Genomic DNA, 19,872 nt, shown 5'->3' with positions numbered 1-19,872 from the left:
GCACAGGTACTTTAAAGGAGTTGTGAACCCTCTGGGTTTTTCACCCTGAAACATTCTATGCATTAACCACTTGCCGACCGCCGCACGACTATATACGTCGGCAGAATGGCACGGGCAGGCAAAAGGACTTACAGGTACGTCCTTGCCTGCCCGCGGGTGGGGGGGTCCGATCGGACCCCCCCCCCGGTGCCTGCGGCGGTTGGCAAATCTCCCCCGGCGATCGGTGGTGAGCGGGAGGCCATCCATTCGTGGCCCCCCCTCGCGATCGCTCCCAGCCAATGGGATCATTTCCCTGCCTCTGTATTGTACACAGAGGCAGAGGAAATGATGTCATCTCTCCTCGGCTCGGTATTTTCCGTTCCGGGCCGAGGAGAGAAGACTGCAATGTGAGTGCACCAACACACTACACACACAGTAGAACATGCCAGGCACACAAAACACCCTGATTCCCCCCCGATCGCCCCCCCGATCCCCCCCCAATCACCCCCCCTTGTCACAAACTGACACCAAGCAGGTTTTTTTTTTTTTTTTTCTGATTACTGTATTGGTGTCAGTTTGTGACAGTTACAGTGTTAGGGCAGTGAGTGTTAGGCCCCCTTTAGGTCTAGGATACCCCCCTAACCCCCCCTAATAAAGTTTTAACCCCTTGATCACCCCCCGTCACCAGTGTCGCTAAGCGATCATTTTTCTGATCGCTGTATTAGTGTCGCTGGTGACACTAGTTAGTGAGGTAAATATTTAGGTTCGCCGTCAGCGTTTTATAGCGACAGGGACCCCCATATACTACCGAATAAATGTTTTAACCCCTTGATTGCCCCCTAGTTAACCCTTTCACCACTGATCACTGTATAACCGTTACGGGTGACGCTGGTTAGTTTGTTTATTTTTTATAGTGTCAGGGCACCCGCCGTTTATTACCGAATAAAGGTTTAGCCCCCTGATCGCCCGGCGGTGATATGCGTCGCCCCAGGCAGCGTCAGATTAGCGCCAGTACCGCTAACACCCACGCACGCAGCATATGCCTCCCTTAGTGGTATAGTATCTGTACGGATCAATATCTGATCCGATCAGATCTATACTAGCGTCCCCAGCAGTTTAGGGTTCCCACAAACAGTGTTAGCGGGATCAGCCCAGATACCTGCTAGCACCTCCATTTTGCCCCTCCGCCCGGCTCAGCCCAGCCCACCCAAGTGCAGTATCGATCGATCACTGTCACTTACAAAACACTAAACGCATAACTGCAGCGTTCGCAGAGTCAGGCCTGATCCCTGCGATCGCTAACAGTTTTTTTGGTAGCGTTTTGGTGAAATGGCAAGCACCAGCCCCAGGCAGCGTCAGGTAAGTGCCAGTAGCGCTAACACCCACGCACCGTACACCTCCCTTAGTGGTATAGTATCTGATCGGATCAATATCTGATCCGATCAGATCTATACTAGCGTCCCCAGCAGTTTAGGATTCCCAAAAACGCAGTGTTAGCGGGATCAGCCCAGATACCTGCTAGCACCTGCGTTTTGCCCCTCCGCCCGGCCCGGCCCAGCCCACCCAAGTGCAGTATCGATCGATCACTGTCACTTACAAAACACTAAACGCATAACTGCAGCGTTCGCGGAGTCAGGCCTGATCCCTGCGATCGCTAACAGTTTTTTTGGTAGCGTTTTGGTGAACTGGCAAGCGCCAGCGGCCTAGTACACCCCGGTCGTAGTCAAACCAGCACTGCAGTAACACTTGGTGACGTGGCGAGTCCCATAAGTGCAGTTCAAGCTGGTGAGGTGGCAAGCACAAGTAGTGTCCCGCTGCCACCAAGAAGACAAACACAGGCCCGTCGTGCCCATAATGCCCTTCCTGCTGCATTCGCCAATCCTAATTGGGAACCCACCACTTCTGCAGCGCCCCTACTTCCCCCATTCACATCCCCAACCAAATGCAGTCGGCTGCATGAGAGGCATTTTTATGTCCTCCTGAGTACCCCTACCCAACGAACCCCCCCAAAAAAGATGTTGTGGCGTGACACCCGCTATTATTGTCCCTCCTGTCCTGACAATCCTGGTCTTTGCATTGGTGAATGTTTTGAACGCTACCATTCACTAGTTGAGTATTAGCGTAGGGTACAGCATTGCACAGACTAGGACACACTTTCACAGGGTCTCCCAAGATGCCATCGCATTTTGAGAGACCCAAACCTGGAACCGGTTACAGTTATAAAAGTTACAGTTACAAAAACAGTGTAAAAAAAAAAAAAAACACAAACAAAAATATAAAATAAAAAATAATAGTTGTCGTTTTATTGTTCTCTCTCTATTCTCTCTCTCTCTCTATTCTCTCTATTGTTCTGCTCTTTTTTACTGTATTCTATTCTGCAATGTTTTATTGTTATTATGTTTTATCATGTTTGCTTTTCAGGTATGCAATTTTTTATACTTTACCGTTTACTGTGTTTTATTGTTAACCATTTTTTTGTCTTCAGGTACAGCATTCACGACTTTGAGTGGTTATACCAGAATGATTCTTGCAGGTTTAGGTATCATCTTGGTATCATTCTTTTCAGCCAGCGGTCGGCTTTCATGTAAAAGCAATCTTAGCGGCTAATTAGCCTCTAGACTGCTTTTAAAAGCAGTGGGAGAGAATGCCCCCCCCCACCGTCTTCCGTGTTTTTCTCTGGCTCTCCTGTCTCAACAGGGAACCTGAGAATGCAGCCGGTGATTCAGCCAGCTGACCATAGAGCTGATCAGAGACCAGAGTGGCTCCAAACATCTCTATGGCCTAAGAAACCGGAAGCTACGAGCATTTTATGACTTAGATTTCGCCGGATGTAAATAGCACCATTGGGAAATTGGGGAAGCATTTTATCACACCGATCTTGGTGTGGTCAGATGCTTTGAGGGCAGAGGAGAAATCTAGGGTCTAATAGACCCCAATTTTTTCAAAAAAGAGTACCTGTCACTACCTATTGCTATCATAGGGGATATTTACATTCCCTGAGATAACAATAAAAATGATTAAAAAAAAAAAAAAAAATGAAAGGAACAGTTTTAAAATAAGATAAAAAAGCAAAAAAATAATAAAAAAAAAAAAAAAAAAAAAAAGCACCCCTGTCCCCCCTGCTCTCGCGCTAAGGCGAACGCAAGCGTCGGTCTGGCGTCAAATGTAAACAGCAATTGCACCATGCATGTGAGGTGTCACCGCGAACGTCAGATCGAGGGCAGTAATTTTAGCAGTAGACCTCCTCTGTAAATCTAAAGTGGTACCCTGTAAAGGCTTTTAAAGGCTTTTAAAAATGTATTAATTTTGTTGCCACTGCACGTTTGTGCGCAATTGTAAAGCATGTCATGTTTGGTATCCATGTACTCGGCCTAAGATCATCTTTTTTATTTCATCAAACATTTGGGCAATATAGTGTGTTTTAGTGCATTAAAATGTAAAAAAGTGTGTTTTTATTCCCCAAAAAATGCGTTTGAAAAATCGCTGCGCAAATACTGTGTGAAAAAAAAAAATGAAACACCCACCATTTTAATCTGTAGGGCATTTGCTTTAAAAAAATATATAATGTTTGGGGGTTCAAAGTAATTTTCTTGCAAAAAAAAAAAATTTTTTCATGTAATCAAAAAGTGTCAGAAAGGGCTTTGTCTGTCTTCAAGTGGTTAGAAGAGTGGGTGATGTGTGACATAAGCTTCTAAATGTTGTGCATAAAATGCCAGGACAGTTCAAAACCCCCACAAAAGACCCCATTTTGGAAAGTAGACACCCCAAGCTATTTGCTGAGAGGCATGTCGAGTCCATGGAATATTTTATATTGTGACACAAGTTGCGGGAAAGAGACAAATTTTTTTTTTTCTTTTTTGCACAAAGTTGTCACTAAATGATATATTGCTCAAACATGCCATGGGAATATGTGAAATTACACCCCAAAATACATTCTGTTGCTTCTCCTGAGTACGGGGATACCACATGTGTGAGACTTTTTGGGAGCCTAGCCGCGTACGGGACCCCGAAAACCAAGCACCGCCTTTAGGCTTTCTAAGGGCGTGAATTTTTGATTTCACTCCTCACTACCTATCACAGTTTCGGAGGCCATGGAATGCCCAGGTGGCACAAAACCCCCCCAATTGACCCCATTTTGGAAAGTAGACACCCAAAGCTATTTGCTGAGCGGTATAGTGAGTATTTTGCAGACCTCACTTTTTGTCACAAAGTTTTGAAAATTAAAAAAAGAAAAAAAAATTTTTTTTTTTTGTCTTTCTTCATTTTCAAAAACAAATGAGAGCTGCAAAATACTCACCATGCCTCTCAGCAAATAGCTTGGGGTGTCTACTTTCCAAAATGGGGTCATTTGGGGGGGGTTGTGCCACCTGGGCATTCCATGGCCTCCGAAACTGTGATAGGCAGTGAAGAGTGAAATCAAAAATGTACACCCTTAGAAATCCTGAAGGCGGTGATTGGTTTTCGGGGCCCCGTACACGGCTAGGCTCCTAAAAAGTCCCACACATGTGGTATCCCCATACTCAAGAGAAGCAGCAGAATGTATTTTGGGGTGCAATTCCACATAGGCCCATGACCTGTGTGAGCAATATATCATTTAGTGACAACTTTGTGCAAAAAAATAAATAAATAAATAAATAAATTGTCACTTTCCCGCAACTTGTGTCAAAATATAAAATATTCCATGGACTCAACATGCCTCTCAGCAAATAGCTTGGGGTGTCTACTTTCCAAAATTGGGTCATTTGGGGGGGGGTTTGTGCCATCTGGGCATTTTATGGCCTTCAAAACTGTGATAGGCAGTGAAGAGTGAAATCAAAAATTTACTCACTTAGAAATCCTGAAGGCGGTGCTTGGTTTTCGGGGCCCCGTATGCGGCTAGGCTCCCAAAAAGTCCCACACATGTGGTATCCCCATACTCAGGAGAAGCAGCTAAATGTATTTTGGGGTGCAATTCCACATATGCCCATGGCCTGTGTGAGCAATATATCATTTAGTGACAACTTTTTGTAATTTTTTTTTTTTTTTTTTTTGTCATTATTCAATCACTTGGGACAAAAAAAATGAATATTCAATGGGCTCAACATGCCTCTCAGCAATTTCCTTGGGGTGTCTACTTTCCAAAATGGGGTCATTTGTGGGGGTTTTGTACTGCCCTGCCATTTTAGCACCTCAAGAAACGACATAGGCAGTCATAAATTAAAGGCTGTGTAAATTCCAGAAAATGTACCCTAGTTTGTAGGCGCTATAACTTTTGCGCAAACCAATAAATATACACTTAGGGCTCTTTCTCACGGGGCGGATCAGTGATGATCCGCCCCGTGAACACCCGCTTGCTCAGCGGGGATCGCTCCGCCGATCCCCGCTGAGCAGGAAGATGACAGGTCCATCGCTGCACGCCGTGCAGCGACGTACCTGTCAGAGCGCCGCTCTCCCCTATGGGGGGATCGGATGATGACGGACCGTAGTGTCCGTCGTCACCCGATCCGATCCGAAAATGGATGGAAAAGTAGGTTTTTCCTCCGTTACACTTTTCGGATCGGAGCGGGGTCGGATGTCAGCGGACATGTCACCGCTGACATCCGACGCTCCATAGGGATGAATGTATGTCCGTTTTTCATCCGAAAACGGAAGGATGAAAAACGGACATACGGATCCCTCGTGTGAAAGAGGCCTTATTGACATTTTTTTTACCAAAGACATGTGGCCAAATACATTTTGGCCTAAATGTATGACTAAAATTGAGTTTATTGGATTTTTTTTAGAACAAAAAGTAGAAAATATCATTTTTTTTCAAAATTTTCGGTCTTTTTCCGTTTATAGCGCAAAAAATAAAAACGGCAGAGGTGATCAAATACCATCAAAAGAAAGCTCTATTTGTGGGAAGAAAAGGACGCAAATTTCGTTTGGTTACAGCATTGCATGACCGCGCAATTAGCAGTTAAAGCGGCGCAGTGCCAAATTGTAAAAAGTGCTCTGGTCAGGAAGGGGGTAAATCCTTCCGGGGCTGAAGTGGTTAAGGTGAAAAACCTTCTGTGCAGCAGCTCCCCCCAAGAGCCCCCCTTTTTCTTACCTCAGCCCGATCGTTCATACAACAGGGATGAGTGCAGCAGCTCCAGCCGCTGTCTCAGGTCCTCATTGGATAGATTGATCGCACCAGGAGCCATTGGCTCACGCTGCTGTCAATCAAAATCAAATCCTGTGACCTGGGGCGACTGCCGTTTGTGTCAATGGATGCAGCAGCAGGACTCGGGAGCGCGCCCGCACGAGTGCTCCCATGGAAAGCGACTCTCACTGTGCGGGGCACCCGATGAAGAGGAGCAGTTAGGAGCGCCGCCAGGGGACCCCAGAAAAGGACGACCGGGGCCACTCTGTGCAAAATCAACTGCACAGAGGAGGTAAGTATAACATGTTTTTTGTTGTTTTTTTTTAAACAAAGCTTTACAATCTCTTTAAATCAGAGTCAATGGCTTGGTATTTTGGACAGCTATTTTATCTAAGACAAATTCCCAAAACATGTCCTGTTGGGGGTACTTGAGGACCGGGTTGAGAAAAACTGATTTAGAATATATTTATGGGCAACATATTCATAACATTTATAACATAAAATTTTTCAGTTCTGGACAGAGTGAGGGGGAGCTAAAACAGCGGCCATATTGTTTTCTGGGAAGATCTCCTTTCACTTCCTGTCCTGGAGACACAACGGAAAGTGAGAGACATTCTCTACAAATTGAATGGAATTGTTAGTGGAACAAGTGTCGTCGTCCCCCCCTTCATCCAGTTGGATGATTTCCCTTCACATTTTGTTGTGGTGACAAGCTCAGAAACGGTGACCGGGGTACATAGACTTTCCTCAGCAGGGACACAGATGGCAATAAAAACTTTAGGGAGCAGAAGAAAGTTGTGGGGACTTTGGTACTCTTAGGCCTCGCATTTCGAGAAGGCACGTTTCTGCACTCGTTACAGGAAATACTCATATCAATAAATAAAGTGCCTCAAGCTTGTAGTGCCATTCAATTTTAATGACTCCCCCCCCCAATACAGGTAGCTGTCGTACGTTTAAATGTGCATCACAAAACGCGATTGGCTCACTGCCTACAATGATGCAGGAGCTTCTTTGGTGTTCTTGTTGCTTGGCCTGTCCATTCTAGTGAATGGGCTTCCCTATGCTGTGGTGTGATAATTGTGCCAAAAGATCGGAAAAAAGTCTCACGTTGCACAGGTGTGAAGAGTTTTTTTTTTTCTTTGTTTTTTTTTTTTCTTTGTTTTTTTTTTTTCTTTGTTTTTTTTTTTCTTTGTTTTTTTTTTGTGTATAAGAGCCCTTTCACACTGGGGTGGTGGGGGCGTCGGCGGCAAAGCGCCGCTATTTTTAGCTGTGCTTTACTATCTTTTTGCGGCCCTATTCGGCCGCTAGCGGGACGCTTTCAACCCCCGCTAGCGTCCAAAAGCGATTTCAATGGGCGGTGGCGCTTTAGGAGTGGTGTATTCACCGCTCCTACAGCGCCTCAAAGATGCGTCTGGCAGGACTTTTTTTTTTACCCTCCTGCTAGCGCACCGCTCCAGTGTGAGAGCACTCGGCTTTCACACTGGAGTGAATGGAGCCGCTTTTTCCGGGCGCTTTGCAGGCGCTATTTTTTGCGCTATAGCACCTGCAAACCGCCTCAGTGTGAAAGGGGTCTTACTGTTTAACCACTTGCCGCCCGCCATATAGCAGAATGACGGCGGCAAAGTGGTTTCAATACCCTGACTGGACGTCATATGACGTACTCAGGATATTAAGCCGCTGCGCATCCCTGGGGGTGCGCATCATGGCGATTGTTGTTGCGGGGTGTCAGTCTGACACACCGCAACTCTGACGGAGACTCTTTACCACGTGATCAGCCGTGTCCAATCACGGCTGATCACAATGTAAATAGGAAGAGCCGGTGATCGGCTTTTCCTCACTCACGCCTGACAGACGTGAGTAGAGGAGAGCCGATCGGCTGCTCTCCTGACGGGGGGGGGGCTGTGCTAATTGTTTATCAGCACAGCCCCCCCCCCGGATCCTGCCCAGGACCACTATCATGCCACCCAGGACCACCAGGATGGCCATCCACACTGGACCACCAGGTATGCCCCCCCCCCCCAGACCCCCAGGGAAATACTAATCTGTGCCCAGGCAGCTGCCAATCAACTCCCAGGCAGCTGCCAAACAGTGCCCACTCACAATGCTTACCACTGCCATTGCGACCAGGGATGCCTATCAGTGCCTATCAGTGCCACGTATCAATGCCTATCAGTGCCCAGCAGTGCTGCCTATCAGTGCCACCCATAAGAACCCATCTTTGCAGCCTTTTAGTGCCCATCAGTGTCACCTATCGGTGCCGATCAGTGCCGCCTATCAATGCCCATCAGTGCTGCATATCAGTACCCGCTCATTGGTGCCGCCTTATCAGTGCCCATTAGTGAAAGAGAAAACTTACTTATTTACTAAATTTTATTACAGAAACAAAAGCAAAACTTTTATTTTTTTCAAAATTTTTGGTCTTTTTTTAGTTTGTTTAGCAAAAATTAAAAACCCTAGAGGTGATCAAATACCACCAAAAGAAATACGGCGAAAAAAACATTCCATAAGTACCTTTAGGGCCCTTTCACACTGGGGCGGTTTGCAGGCGCTATTGCGCTAATAATAGCACCTACAAACTGACCCGAAAGTGCCGCTGCTTTGTCTCCAGTGTGAAAGCCCCGAGGCTTACAATAGCGACGCTTTACCGCCGCCGCCGCCCACGCCCCAGTGTAAAAGGACCCTTATATCCAGGACAAGACAAATTTGTTTTGAATCTAGGAACCAGCTAAAAAAAAAGTTAGGAACCAGTTAATTTTTTTCCCATTGACTGCCCAGTGCCCAGAACCGCATGTCCAGGGCGTCAGGCAATAGGAATTGCTCACTCCTGGTGCCAAGCGAAGTTTGTTATAAAATTTTGCAAATAAGTAATTTTTTTTTCCTCCTTCTCTGATGGGCCAGCACTGACCCCCAGTATGTAAAGGGCGACAGATCAAGCCTGCAACCCCAGCACCCAGCTGTCAATCTGGGAAGGAGATACTTCTCCTTGTGCGCCAGTGAGAGCAAGCAAGGGAAGCTCTCAACCGCGCTCATGATAGCCCCGCCCACACATGAGGAGGACGACGGTTCACACAAAGGAGCGCGTTTCCCGCACCAGCAGGCCGAAAACCCACAGCCTCTATTGCTGGCCAGCCTGACCCTGGGGGGGGGGGTGCGCCCAATCCAGACCGCTGCTGCAGTGTAGCCCAAGCGCCAGAATGCAGTTTCCAGTCGCCTTAGCGTCCTGAGCCCTTCATATATGACATATAAGTGTGAGGCTTTGATGCGCGTTGTCGGAATGTTCTAGAACAGGTGTTAGAGTTGGAGCTGGTTCACGTCTGTGCGCGTTTTTTTTTTTTTTTTTTTTTAATATATCCGTTTTTTTTTTTTTGTTTTTTTTTGCTTGCTTTTGTTTTGCATTTTGAGGACCATAGAAGTCAATGATAATGCATGTTTGATGCGTTCTGCGTCCATTTTTATACGTTTTGCTTTAAATCTAGAAGCCAGCTAAAAATGTTAGGAACCAGGTTTTGGTAGAACATGTAACATGTTCCCGAACTTATCCTTTAATCCTTTCACTGCCAGAGACATTTTTGCGTTTTATATATATATATATATATATATATATATACATATATACATATATATATATATATATATATATATATATATATACATATATTGCACATGTTTTAAAAAAAATAATTTTAGGCCTCAAGTTTACATAAAACTCCAAAACATAACATGATATATTTTCTGAAAGTGGACACCCTAGAGAATAAAATGGCGGTAGTTCCAATATTTTATATCACACGATATTACTACAAAGGTCTAGGAAATGCAAAATGACAGCAGAAAATACATTAAAAGTTCATTTTTAGGGGGCACAAAAATGCAATGAACTACTCAATTTTTTGGTAAATTGTAAAAGACGCGTAAACAGATACCCAAAATGTCAAACCTTTAAATTTTGCGTGCGCCTGAGAAATGGCGACAAACTTTACTACCCCGTATTTTCCATAGGCGATGCTTTAAATGCCCCCCCCAATAGGCCATCAGTTTACCGGTACGAAAGAAGGCCTGGTGCTAGAATTATTGCTCTCATTCCCGCATGCACACTGATATGTAATGTGTATCGCAATCGTCATTTTCGGGCGTAGGCGCCCCCCTGCCACACGCGTTTTATGCAATTCTTTTTCGGAGACAAGTTTCCTTTATTGAGACATCCGGGGTCTAAAAGTCCCCCAATGTCTCCCCTGAGCTCCACTGAATGTAATGGACATCGCACTGCATTATATTCTTTCCCGGCCGAAGAAACTGTCAACCGGCAACCAGAAGTGACGTCATACACATCACCAGTGCCGGGTCATCTAGAGTCCCAGGAGAACATGCCAAATGCGCCCCCCCCCCCCATGATGTATGAGCATTAGTGTCAGCAAAAATCCCCCCCCAAAAAAAATTGAGCGATAATCTGCATGCTTAGCTCAAATCCTCTAAATCCACATATGCTCCCAGCACACCCCCCCCAAAAAAAATTACCCCTTTCTAGAATAAACCCTCTACCCCTCAAATTTCCCCTCCGAGCACTAACCCCCTCCCCCCACACACACTCCAAATCCCACTGTCAGCACAAATTCCCTTCCTTAGCATGAATGCCCCCCAATCATCCCTACTGTCACAAATCCCCCCCCCCCCTCCTCATTTTATGGATTTTTTTCTTTTCTTTTTCCGCGGTGAGGTACATCACTTCTGTTTTGTTTTTGTTTTTTTGCGCATGCGCAGGAGGAATCTGTCAGTGAAGCCTGACGGGCTTCACTGCCCGTTTCCCCTACTTGTAATTCCGGCGCCTGCACCCGAAACCGATGGACGAATCAGCTTGGGGTGCCGACATCGCAGGCTCCCTGGACAGGTAAGTGCCCTCTCATGTCCACTGCCTGGAGCCAAGTGAGGGAATGATGGGGGCCCCCCACCCCCGCTCGGCTCCATAACATTGACTGGCGGAAGCGACGTCATTTCTGCCCATAGCCCTTAAAGGGGGAAAAAAAAAAATTTTTTTTTTCAAATTACTTATTTTTTTTTAATTGCATTTTAGTGTAAATATGAGATTTGAGGTCTTTTTGACCCCCCCAGATCTCATATTTAAGAGGACCTGTCATGCTGTTTTTTCTATTACAAGGGATGTTTCTTATAATAGAAATAAAATTGATCCAAATTTTTTTTTTTTCTTTTAAGGACGGTGTCAAATTAAAAAATTAAAAGTAAAATAAATAAGAGAAAAATAAAAATAAATTTTTTAAGCGCCCCATCCAGCCGAGCTCGCGTGCATAAGCAAATGCATACGTGAGTAGCGCCCCCGCGTATGAAAACGGTGTTCAAACCACACATGTGAGGTATCGCCACGATCATTAGAGCGAGAGCAATAATTCTAGCCCTAGACCTCCTCTGTAGCTCAAAACTGGTAAGCTGTAGACATTCCTAAACGTCGCCTTAAGGGTCAAAGTTTGTCGCCATTCCACGAGCGGGCACAATTTTGAAGCGTGACATGTTGGGTATCAATTTACTCGGCGTAACGTTATCTTTCACAATATAATTTTAAAAAATTGGGCTAACTTTACTGTTTTATTTTTTCCCAAAAAAGTGCAGACCGCTGCGCAAATACAGTGTGACAAAGTATTACATTGACCGCCATTTTATTCTCTAGGGTGTTAGAAAAAAAAATGTATAGTATTTGGGGGTTCTAAGTAATTTTCTAGCAAAAAAAGGTTTTAACATCAAGTCTGAAAATTAGACCCGTTCCTTAAAGAGGAAGTAAACCCCTAATGGGTTTTACTTCCTCTTTGTTTCCCTGCAAAGGTAAAGCATAATGGGCTAGTATTCATCGTATACTAGCCCATTATTTGACACTTACCTGCAGGAGAAGCCCGCGATGTCCCGTCTTCCACGCTGGCAGCGAGCATCCATTTTTCACCCCTCTTCCTTCCGGGGGCCGCGAACTCCGGCTCTGTGACTGTCCGGAGTCGCATGACGTCACTTCCGCTCATGCGCGCGGGAGCCGCCGGTCATGGCATGACCCCAGTTTGAAACGGCACAGTGTGCCCTTTCAAGGCAGCGCATGCGCAGAAGACTGCATCATTCGGGGACATTGCAGATATGTCTTTGGGGACATTGCAGATATGTCTTTGGGGACATTGCAGATATGTCTTTGGGGACATTGCAGATATGTCTTTGGGGACATTGCAGATATGTCTTTGGGGACATTGCAGATATGTCTTTGGGGACATTGCAGATATGTCTTTGGGGACATTGCAGATATGTCTTTGGGGACATTACATACTTTCCTCCCGTGTGATGTATTCTGCATCCCTAATCTGCACTCTCTTGTCTCCTATCCAGGTGAGGGACTGGTAGAGAAAGCCATCGGTGAGAAGACCTCGGCGGAGGTGACCGGCGCTCCCAGCCTGGGTGCCAATTGTTCGAATAACCTACCGCTCTGCACCGAGGAAGCGGCGGGTGGAGGGGAAGTGCCGCTGGCTCAATCACTGGACCTGGCTGAGGGGAAGGGACCGTCTTTTCCAGAGGGAGTGGATAAGATCCGGATGAAGTTCTTGGACCGCTCGGGAGCCGGTAACGCCCAGCGGCCGCACGCCTGCGTGGAATGCAGCAAGGTCTTTTACAACAAGCGAACGTTGAAGGCCCACCTGCAGGCCCACCTCGGAGAGCGATCGTACATTTGTAACGTGTGCGGGAAGTGTTTCCGGCGGCACACGTCGCTGCTTATTCATGAACGCATTCACACCGGGGAGCGCCCCTATCACTGTACACAGTGCGGCAAGAGCTTCGTACAGAGGCAGCACCTGAGCACCCACCAGAAGACCCACACAGGAGAGAAGCCTTTCCAGTGCACTGACTGCAAGAAAGGCTTCCGATGGCGCTCCGAGCTGCTGAAACACCAGAAGGTCCACCAGGAAGAGGTGGGTTAAAGGTCAGGGGGAGGGTACATTGAAAGGACACTGGGTGCTGATATTTAGAAGCATGCTGTGTCAGTAGGTTGTGGTTGTATAGTAGAATGTTCTATGACAGGTCCACCAGGAAGAGGCGAGTTAAAGGGGGGGGGGGGGAGCCCTGAACCTCCTCCTCGTCCATTTCCTCCTCCTTATCCTTGTCCTCCTCATCCTTGTCCTCCTCCAGCTCATCCTCGTCCTTTTCTTCATCCTCTTCTTCCTTAGTTGTATAGTAGAGTGTTCTATGACAGGTCCACCAGGAAGAGGCGAGTTAAAGGTTGGAGGGGAGTAGCCCTGAACCTCCTCCTCGTCCTTGTCTTCCTCCTCGCCCTCGTCCTTTTCCTCCTCCTTATCCTTGTCCTCCTCGTCGTCCTCCAGCTCGTCCTTGTCCTCCAGGAGGACAAGGACGAGCATCCTCCTCGTCCTTGTTGTCCTCCTCGTCCTTGTTGTCCTCCTCGTCCTTGTCGTCCTCCTCGTCCTTGTCGTCCTCCTCGTCGTCCTTGTCGTCCTCGTCGTCGTCCTCCTCGTCATCCTCCTCGTCGTCCTTGTCGTCGTCCTCGTCCTTGTCGTCGTCCTTGTCGTCGTCCTCGTCCTTGTCGTCGTCCTCGTCCTTGTCGTCGTCCTCGTCCTTGTCGTCGTCCTCGTCCTTGTCGTCGTCCTCGTCCTTGTCGTCGTCCTCGTCCTTGTCGTCGTCGTCGTCCTTGTCGTCGTCGTCGTCGTCCTTGTCGTCGTCGTCCTTGTTGTCGTCCTCCTCGTCCTTGTCGTCCTCCTCGTCCTTGTCGTCGTCCTCGTCCTTGTCCTCGTCCTTGTCCTCGTCCATGTCCTTGTCCTCGTCCATGTCCTCCTCCTTGTCCTTGTCCTCCTCCTTGTCCTTGTCCTCCTCCTCGTCCTTGTCCTTGTCCTCCTCCTCGTCCTCGTCCTTGTCCTCCTCGTCCTTGTCCTCCTCGTCCTTGTCCTCCTCGTCCTTGTCCTCCTCGTCCTTGTCCTCCTCGTCCTTGTCATTGTCCTCCTTGTCCTTGTCATTGTCCTCCTTGTCCTCCTCGTGGTCCTTGTCCTTTTCCTCCTCTTCCTCCTCGCCCTTGTCGTCCTCGTCCTCCTCGTTCTCCTCCTCGTCCACTTCCTCCTCCTCGTCCACTTCCTCCTCCTGTTCCTCCTCCTTCACTTCCTTGTCCTCTTCCTCCTCCTCTTGCTCGTCGTCATCGTCCTCCTCCTTGTCCCCCCCCACCACCACCACCACCATAGTAAGCCGCTCGGCTATGGTGTTACTCATGCGGGCTCACTCCTGATTCCATTGACACACAGAGCTCAGCTGGGCTCTGCGCCCGGCTTCCTCCTCACTGGCTGTGATTGATATCGGCAAGAGCCAATGGCTCCCCGCTGCTGTCTCTGAGCCTATGAGGAGGGGGAGAGCCTCTGCTTTCATGCACAGCACTGGACTGAGATCAGGCTCGGGGGAGGGGCTAGGGAGCTGTGGAGGGATGCTGCAGATGTGCACATGCCTCTCGGTCCCCAACAGTCCCCTCCACAGACGCCTCGTCCACCATCACTGTACAGCCATAGGAAGTGTCAGGCCGTAACATATACATATGAAGGAGGACTCCGCCCTAGAAGGAGAGAGAAGACTTGGTAGTTGGTCATCATGTGACCTTTTAGAAGAGTAAAGGGATAGTTAGATGGGGGGGGCTGCATTTTAGTTCTAGTTCTACCATGCAGTCAATTGCATGGTCAGTTTCTGCACCAGAAACCGACTGGAAACTGCCTGCATGGTGTGAACTAGAGCCATTGGAATACATGGAAAACAACGTGCATGCATTTTTAGTGCAGAAAAAAAGCGCACGGAACTTGTGTCAGGTGTGAACTGGCCCTTAATGCATTCTTTGCATTAAGGTAAAAAATGTTTAAGCATCGAAAGAAGGGGCCCCTCACTCCCCCCCATATACTTACTTGAGCCCTCATTGGATCCAGCACTGTACAAGTCTGCAGCTCTTCTCCCCCCCCCCTTTATACTTACCTGAGCCCTCATTGGATCCAGCACTGTACAAGTCTGCAGCTCTTCTCCCCCCCCCCCTTTATACTTACCTGAGCCCTCATTGGATCCAGCACTGTACAAGTCTGCAGCTCTTCTCCCCCCCCCCCCTTTATACTTACCTGAGCCCTCATTGGATCCAGCACTGTACAAGTCTGCAGCTCTTATCTCCCCCACCCCTTTATACTTACTTGAGCCCTCATTGGATCCAGCACTGTACAAGTCTGCAGCTCTTCTCCCCTCCCCCCCCCTATATAATTTACCTGAGCCCTCATTGGATCCAGCATTGTACAAGTCTGCAGCTCTTCTCTCCCCCCCCCCCCCCCTTTTATTTTTACCTGAGCCCTCATTGGATCCAGCACTGTACAAGTCTGCAGCTCCCCCCCCCCCCCCCCCCTTTATACTTACCTGAGCCCTCATTGGATCGAGCACTGTACAAGTCTGCAGCTCTTCTCCCCTCCCCCTCCTTATACTTACCTGAGCCCTCATTGGATCCAGCACTGTACAAGTCTGCAGCTCTTCTCCCCCCCCTTTATACTTACCTGAGCCCTCATTGGATCCAGCACTGTACAAGTCTGCAGATCTTCTCCCCCCCCCCCCGCTTTATATTTACCTGAGCCCTCATTGGATCCAGCGCTGTACAAGTCTGCAGCTCTTCTCCCCCCCCCCCCCCTTTTATACTTACCTGAGCCCTCATTGGATCCAGCACTGTACAAGTCTGCAGCTCCCCCCCCCCCTTTATACTTACCTGAGCCCTCATTGGATCGAGCACTGTACAAGTCTGCAGCTCTTCTCCCCTCCCCCCCCTTATACTTACCTGAGCCCTCATTGGATCCAGCGCTGTACAAGTCTGCAGCTCCCCCCCCCCCCCCCCTTTATACTTACCTGAGCCCTCATTGGATCCAGCACTGTACAAGTCTGCAGCTCTTCTCCCCCCACCCCCCTTTATACTTACATGAGCCCTCATTGGATCCAGCACTGTACAAGTCTGCAGCTCTCCCCCCCCTTTATACTTACCTGAGCCCTCATTGGATCCAGCACTGTACAAGTCTGCAGCTCTTCTCCCCCCCCCTTTATACTTACCTGAGCCCTCATTGGATCCAGCACTGTGCAAGTCTGCAGCTCTTCTCTCTCCTCCCCCCCCTTTATACTTACCTGAGCCCTCATTGGATCCAGCACTGTACAAGTCTGCAGATCTTCTCCCCCCCCCCGCTTTATATTTACCTGAGCCCTCATTGGATCCAGCACTGTACAAGTCTGCAGCTCTCCCCCCCCCCCCCCCCCCCCCTTTATACTTACCTGAGCCCTCATTGGATCCAGCACTGTACAAGTCTGCAGCTCTCCCCCCCCCCCTTTATACTTACCTGAGCCCTCATTGGATCCAGCGCTGTACAAGTCTGCAGCTCTCCCCCCCCCCCCCTTTATACTTACCTGAGCCCTCATTGGATCCAGCGCTGTACAAGTCTGCAGCTCTTCTCCCCCCCCCCTTTATACTTACCTGAGCCCTCATTGGATCCAGCGCTGTACAAGTCTGCAGCTCTTCTCTCCCCCCCTTTATACTTACCTGAGCCCTCATTGGATCCAGCACTGTACAAGTCTGCAGCTCTCCCCCCCCCCCCTTTATACTTACCTGAGCCCTCATTGGATCCAGCGCTGTACAAGTCTGCAGCTCTTCTCCCCCCCCTTTATACTTACCTGAGCCCTCATTGGATCCAGCGCTGTACAAGTCTGCAGCTCTCCCCCCCCCCCCTTTATACTTACCTGAGCCCTCATTGGATCCAGCGCTGTACAAGTCTGCAGCTCTCCCCCCCCCCCCCTTTATACTTACCTGAGCCCTCATTGGATCCAGCACTGTACAAGTCTGCAGCTCTTCTCTCCTCCCCCCCCTTTATACTTACCTGAGCCCTCATTGGATCCAGCACTGTACAAGTCTGCAGCTCTTCTCTCCCCCCCCCCCCTTTATACTTACCTGAGCCCTCATTGGATCCAGCGCTGTACAAGTCTGCAGCTCTTCTCCCCCCCCCCCTTTATACTTACCTGAGCCCTCATTGGATCCAGCGCTGTACAAGTCTGCAGCTCTTCTCCCCCCCCCCCCCCCTTTATACTTACCTGAGCCCTCATTGGATCCAGCACTGTGCAAGTCTGCAGCTCTTCTCTCCCCTCACTTCCAAGTTTCGCTGGCTTTGCTTGGGGCCACTGGGAGTCATTGGCTCACACTGCTGTTAATCAAAGCAAGTGATGAGGGGGCGGGGCCAACTCCCACTGTCTGTATCAATGGATAGAGCAGCAGGGGCTCGGGAGTGAGCATGGATGAGTGCCCCCCCATGGTAAGTGGCTTCCAGTGAAGGGGGGGGGCGCACGGGACGGAGAGGAGGAGCCAGGAGCATGCCCGTGGGGGACCCGAGAAGAGGAGGAGCCAGGAGCATGCTGGTGGGGGACCCGAGAAGAGGAGGTTTATGGAATCTCTGTGCTATTCAATTGCATAGAATAGGTAAGTTATAGACCTGTTTATTTAACCATTTGCCTACTGGGAACTTTCACCCCCCTTTTCCTGCCCAGGCCAATTTTCAGCTTTCAGTGTTGTCCCTCTTTGAATGACAATTGTGCGGTCATGCTACACTGTACACAGATGACATTATCATGTTTTCACTATAAATAGAGCTTTCTTTTGTCTGTATTTAATCACCACTAGTTTTTTTTTGTTTTTGCTAAATGAATAAAAAAAAGACCAAACATTTTGGGGAAAGAAAACTTTTTTTTTTTTCTTCATTTCTGTTCTAAAATTTTGCAAACAGGTAATTTTTTCTTTATTGCTGATGAACACTAATGAGCTGCACTGATAGGTGGCACTGGTGGGCATTGATGACCGGCGCTGATGATCAGTGTTAGTGTCCCCTTTCACGCTTTGCAAGTAAAAAGAGACACAGCTGATTACGTGGTAAAGAGCTGCTGTCATTGGCTCTTTACCCCCGATCGGTGATGCTGGGACAACAGCCGCACCGCCGATCGCCACGTAACATGACATCCTTCCCAGAACTAGAGCGGTCCCATCCGACCGTCATTTGACTATACAGCAGACGGGAACCGAATAAATAAATTCCTTTACAACCACTTTAAAGTGTAATTAAAGGCAGAACTTTTTTGTATGGAGTGGGGAGGGATTGGAAACCCTGTCAGTTTTTATTGCTGTCTGTGCCCCCCGTTTAGGAAGATTCACCCTCTCTATTTGTCCTGATTTCCCATTATCGGTGAAAGTGAATGAAAATCCCAAATTTATACTAGTTCTGGTGACAACCGGGGGATTCTCTTACTTTGGAGGGATTTTCTCTCGCTTCCTGTTTTGGTTATGCCACAGGAAGTGTCGGGAAATCTCCCCAAATAGATGGCAGGAGGAAAAAAAAACTGACTGGGTTCTAACCCTCCCTTAAGCCTCGGACACACGATCGGATTTTCATCGGACAAAGTGTAGGACTTTTGTCCGAAGGGCGTTGGCCGTGAACTTGTCTTGCATACAAGCGGCTAGGAATTGTCGGCCAACAAACGCGAAACAACGTGGTTTTTCAGCTCTTTAGCCCCACCCTTTCGGCAACTTCTGCTAATGTTGTGTTATGGTGGAGCATTGCTTCCGAGCATGCGTGTTTGTGCTTTGGAGTTTTGTCCGACGGACTTGGGTACACACGATCGGATAATCCGACAACATACAATTGTTGGCGGAAAATTTTAAAGCATGCTATCCAACATTTGTCCGCGGAAAAAATTTGACAACAAATGTCCGATTGAACGTACAGACCGTCGGATTATCCAGCAACAGCCTGTCATCACACAATTCTCATCAGAAAATCCGATCGTGTGTACGAGGCTTAAGGGGTTGTAAAGGTTCGTGTTTTTTCATCCTGTGCATTAAGGTGAAAAAACACCTGGCTTTCACCGCCCAGCCCCCCCCCCCCCCCACCAACCCCACGGTTTTACTTACCTGAGCCCGTTCACCTGCTCTGCACGTCCCCGGCATCCTCTTCTCCACAGAGTCTTCGCGTTGATTGGATAGATTGATAGCAGCGCAGCCATTGGCTCCCACTGCTGTCAATCAAATCCAATGACCAGGGGGGGCCGAGTCATACACTCGGCAGCTATGGACGCCGAGTGTATGACACGGGAGCGCGCCTGCGGGGTAACCCCCTCGGGAGAGAGCTTCCCAGAGGGGGTTACAGAAGTGGGGAGAAGCCGCGAGAGCCGCAATGGGACCCCAGAAGAGGAGGATCGGGGCCACTCTGTGCAAAACAAACTGCACAGTGGAGGTAAGTATGACATGTTTGTTATTTAAAAAAAAATAAAAAAATTAACCTTTACAACCACTTTAAGTCTATCCAAAAATAAAAAAAAACAAAAAATTAAGTTTTGCATTTAGTTCTAATTTAGGCAGCAGAGAGATCTCCGTGATTTTTTTTATTTTTTATTTTTTTTGCTCTTTTTTTTATTTGGAATGAGTTTTTTGCTTTCCCTTTCCTCCATGACATGAAAGTTCTCAGTGCAGGAAAAGCATTGGCCACTAGGCACTCCCTGCCGCCGCCTCCATTGGGTGGGGGAAAGGGGTCAGCAGCGGGGGGGGGGGGGACCAGCACAATCGGGGATCCAAAATCCTCCCTCCCCCCCAAATCTTCCCAGCAGAACACAGTAATGAAACATGAACAGAGGTTCTAACCCTTCTTCCTGCCATCCAGAACTAATATTGAAGTTGGACTTTACCTGCCTGTTTTCTCATTGGTCAGTATGTGTTTTGTTGTTTTCAG

General features: G+C 48.2%; 1 protein-coding gene across 2 annotated transcripts in view; it reads left to right on the top strand.

Moving 5' to 3' along the window:
* Positions 1-19,872, top strand: part of LOC141126698 (uncharacterized) — a 59,527-nt gene that overhangs the window by 2,819 nt on the left and 36,836 nt on the right. For both annotated transcript variants that reach the window (XM_073612666.1, XM_073612665.1), the window contains exon 2: positions 12,452-13,029. In XM_073612666.1, coding sequence (XP_073468767.1) covers positions 12,452-13,029 — 578 coding nt within the window. The remainder of the gene's footprint in view (positions 1-12,451; positions 13,030-19,872) is intronic.

The sequence above is a fragment of the Aquarana catesbeiana genome, linkage group LG02, assembly GCF_042186555.1.
Source record: "Aquarana catesbeiana isolate 2022-GZ linkage group LG02, ASM4218655v1, whole genome shotgun sequence".
NCBI classification, from domain to species: domain Eukaryota; kingdom Metazoa; phylum Chordata; class Amphibia; order Anura; family Ranidae; genus Aquarana; species Aquarana catesbeiana.
Note: the sequence above shows the minus strand (reverse complement) of the source record. Positions and strands in the feature narration are given on the sequence as shown.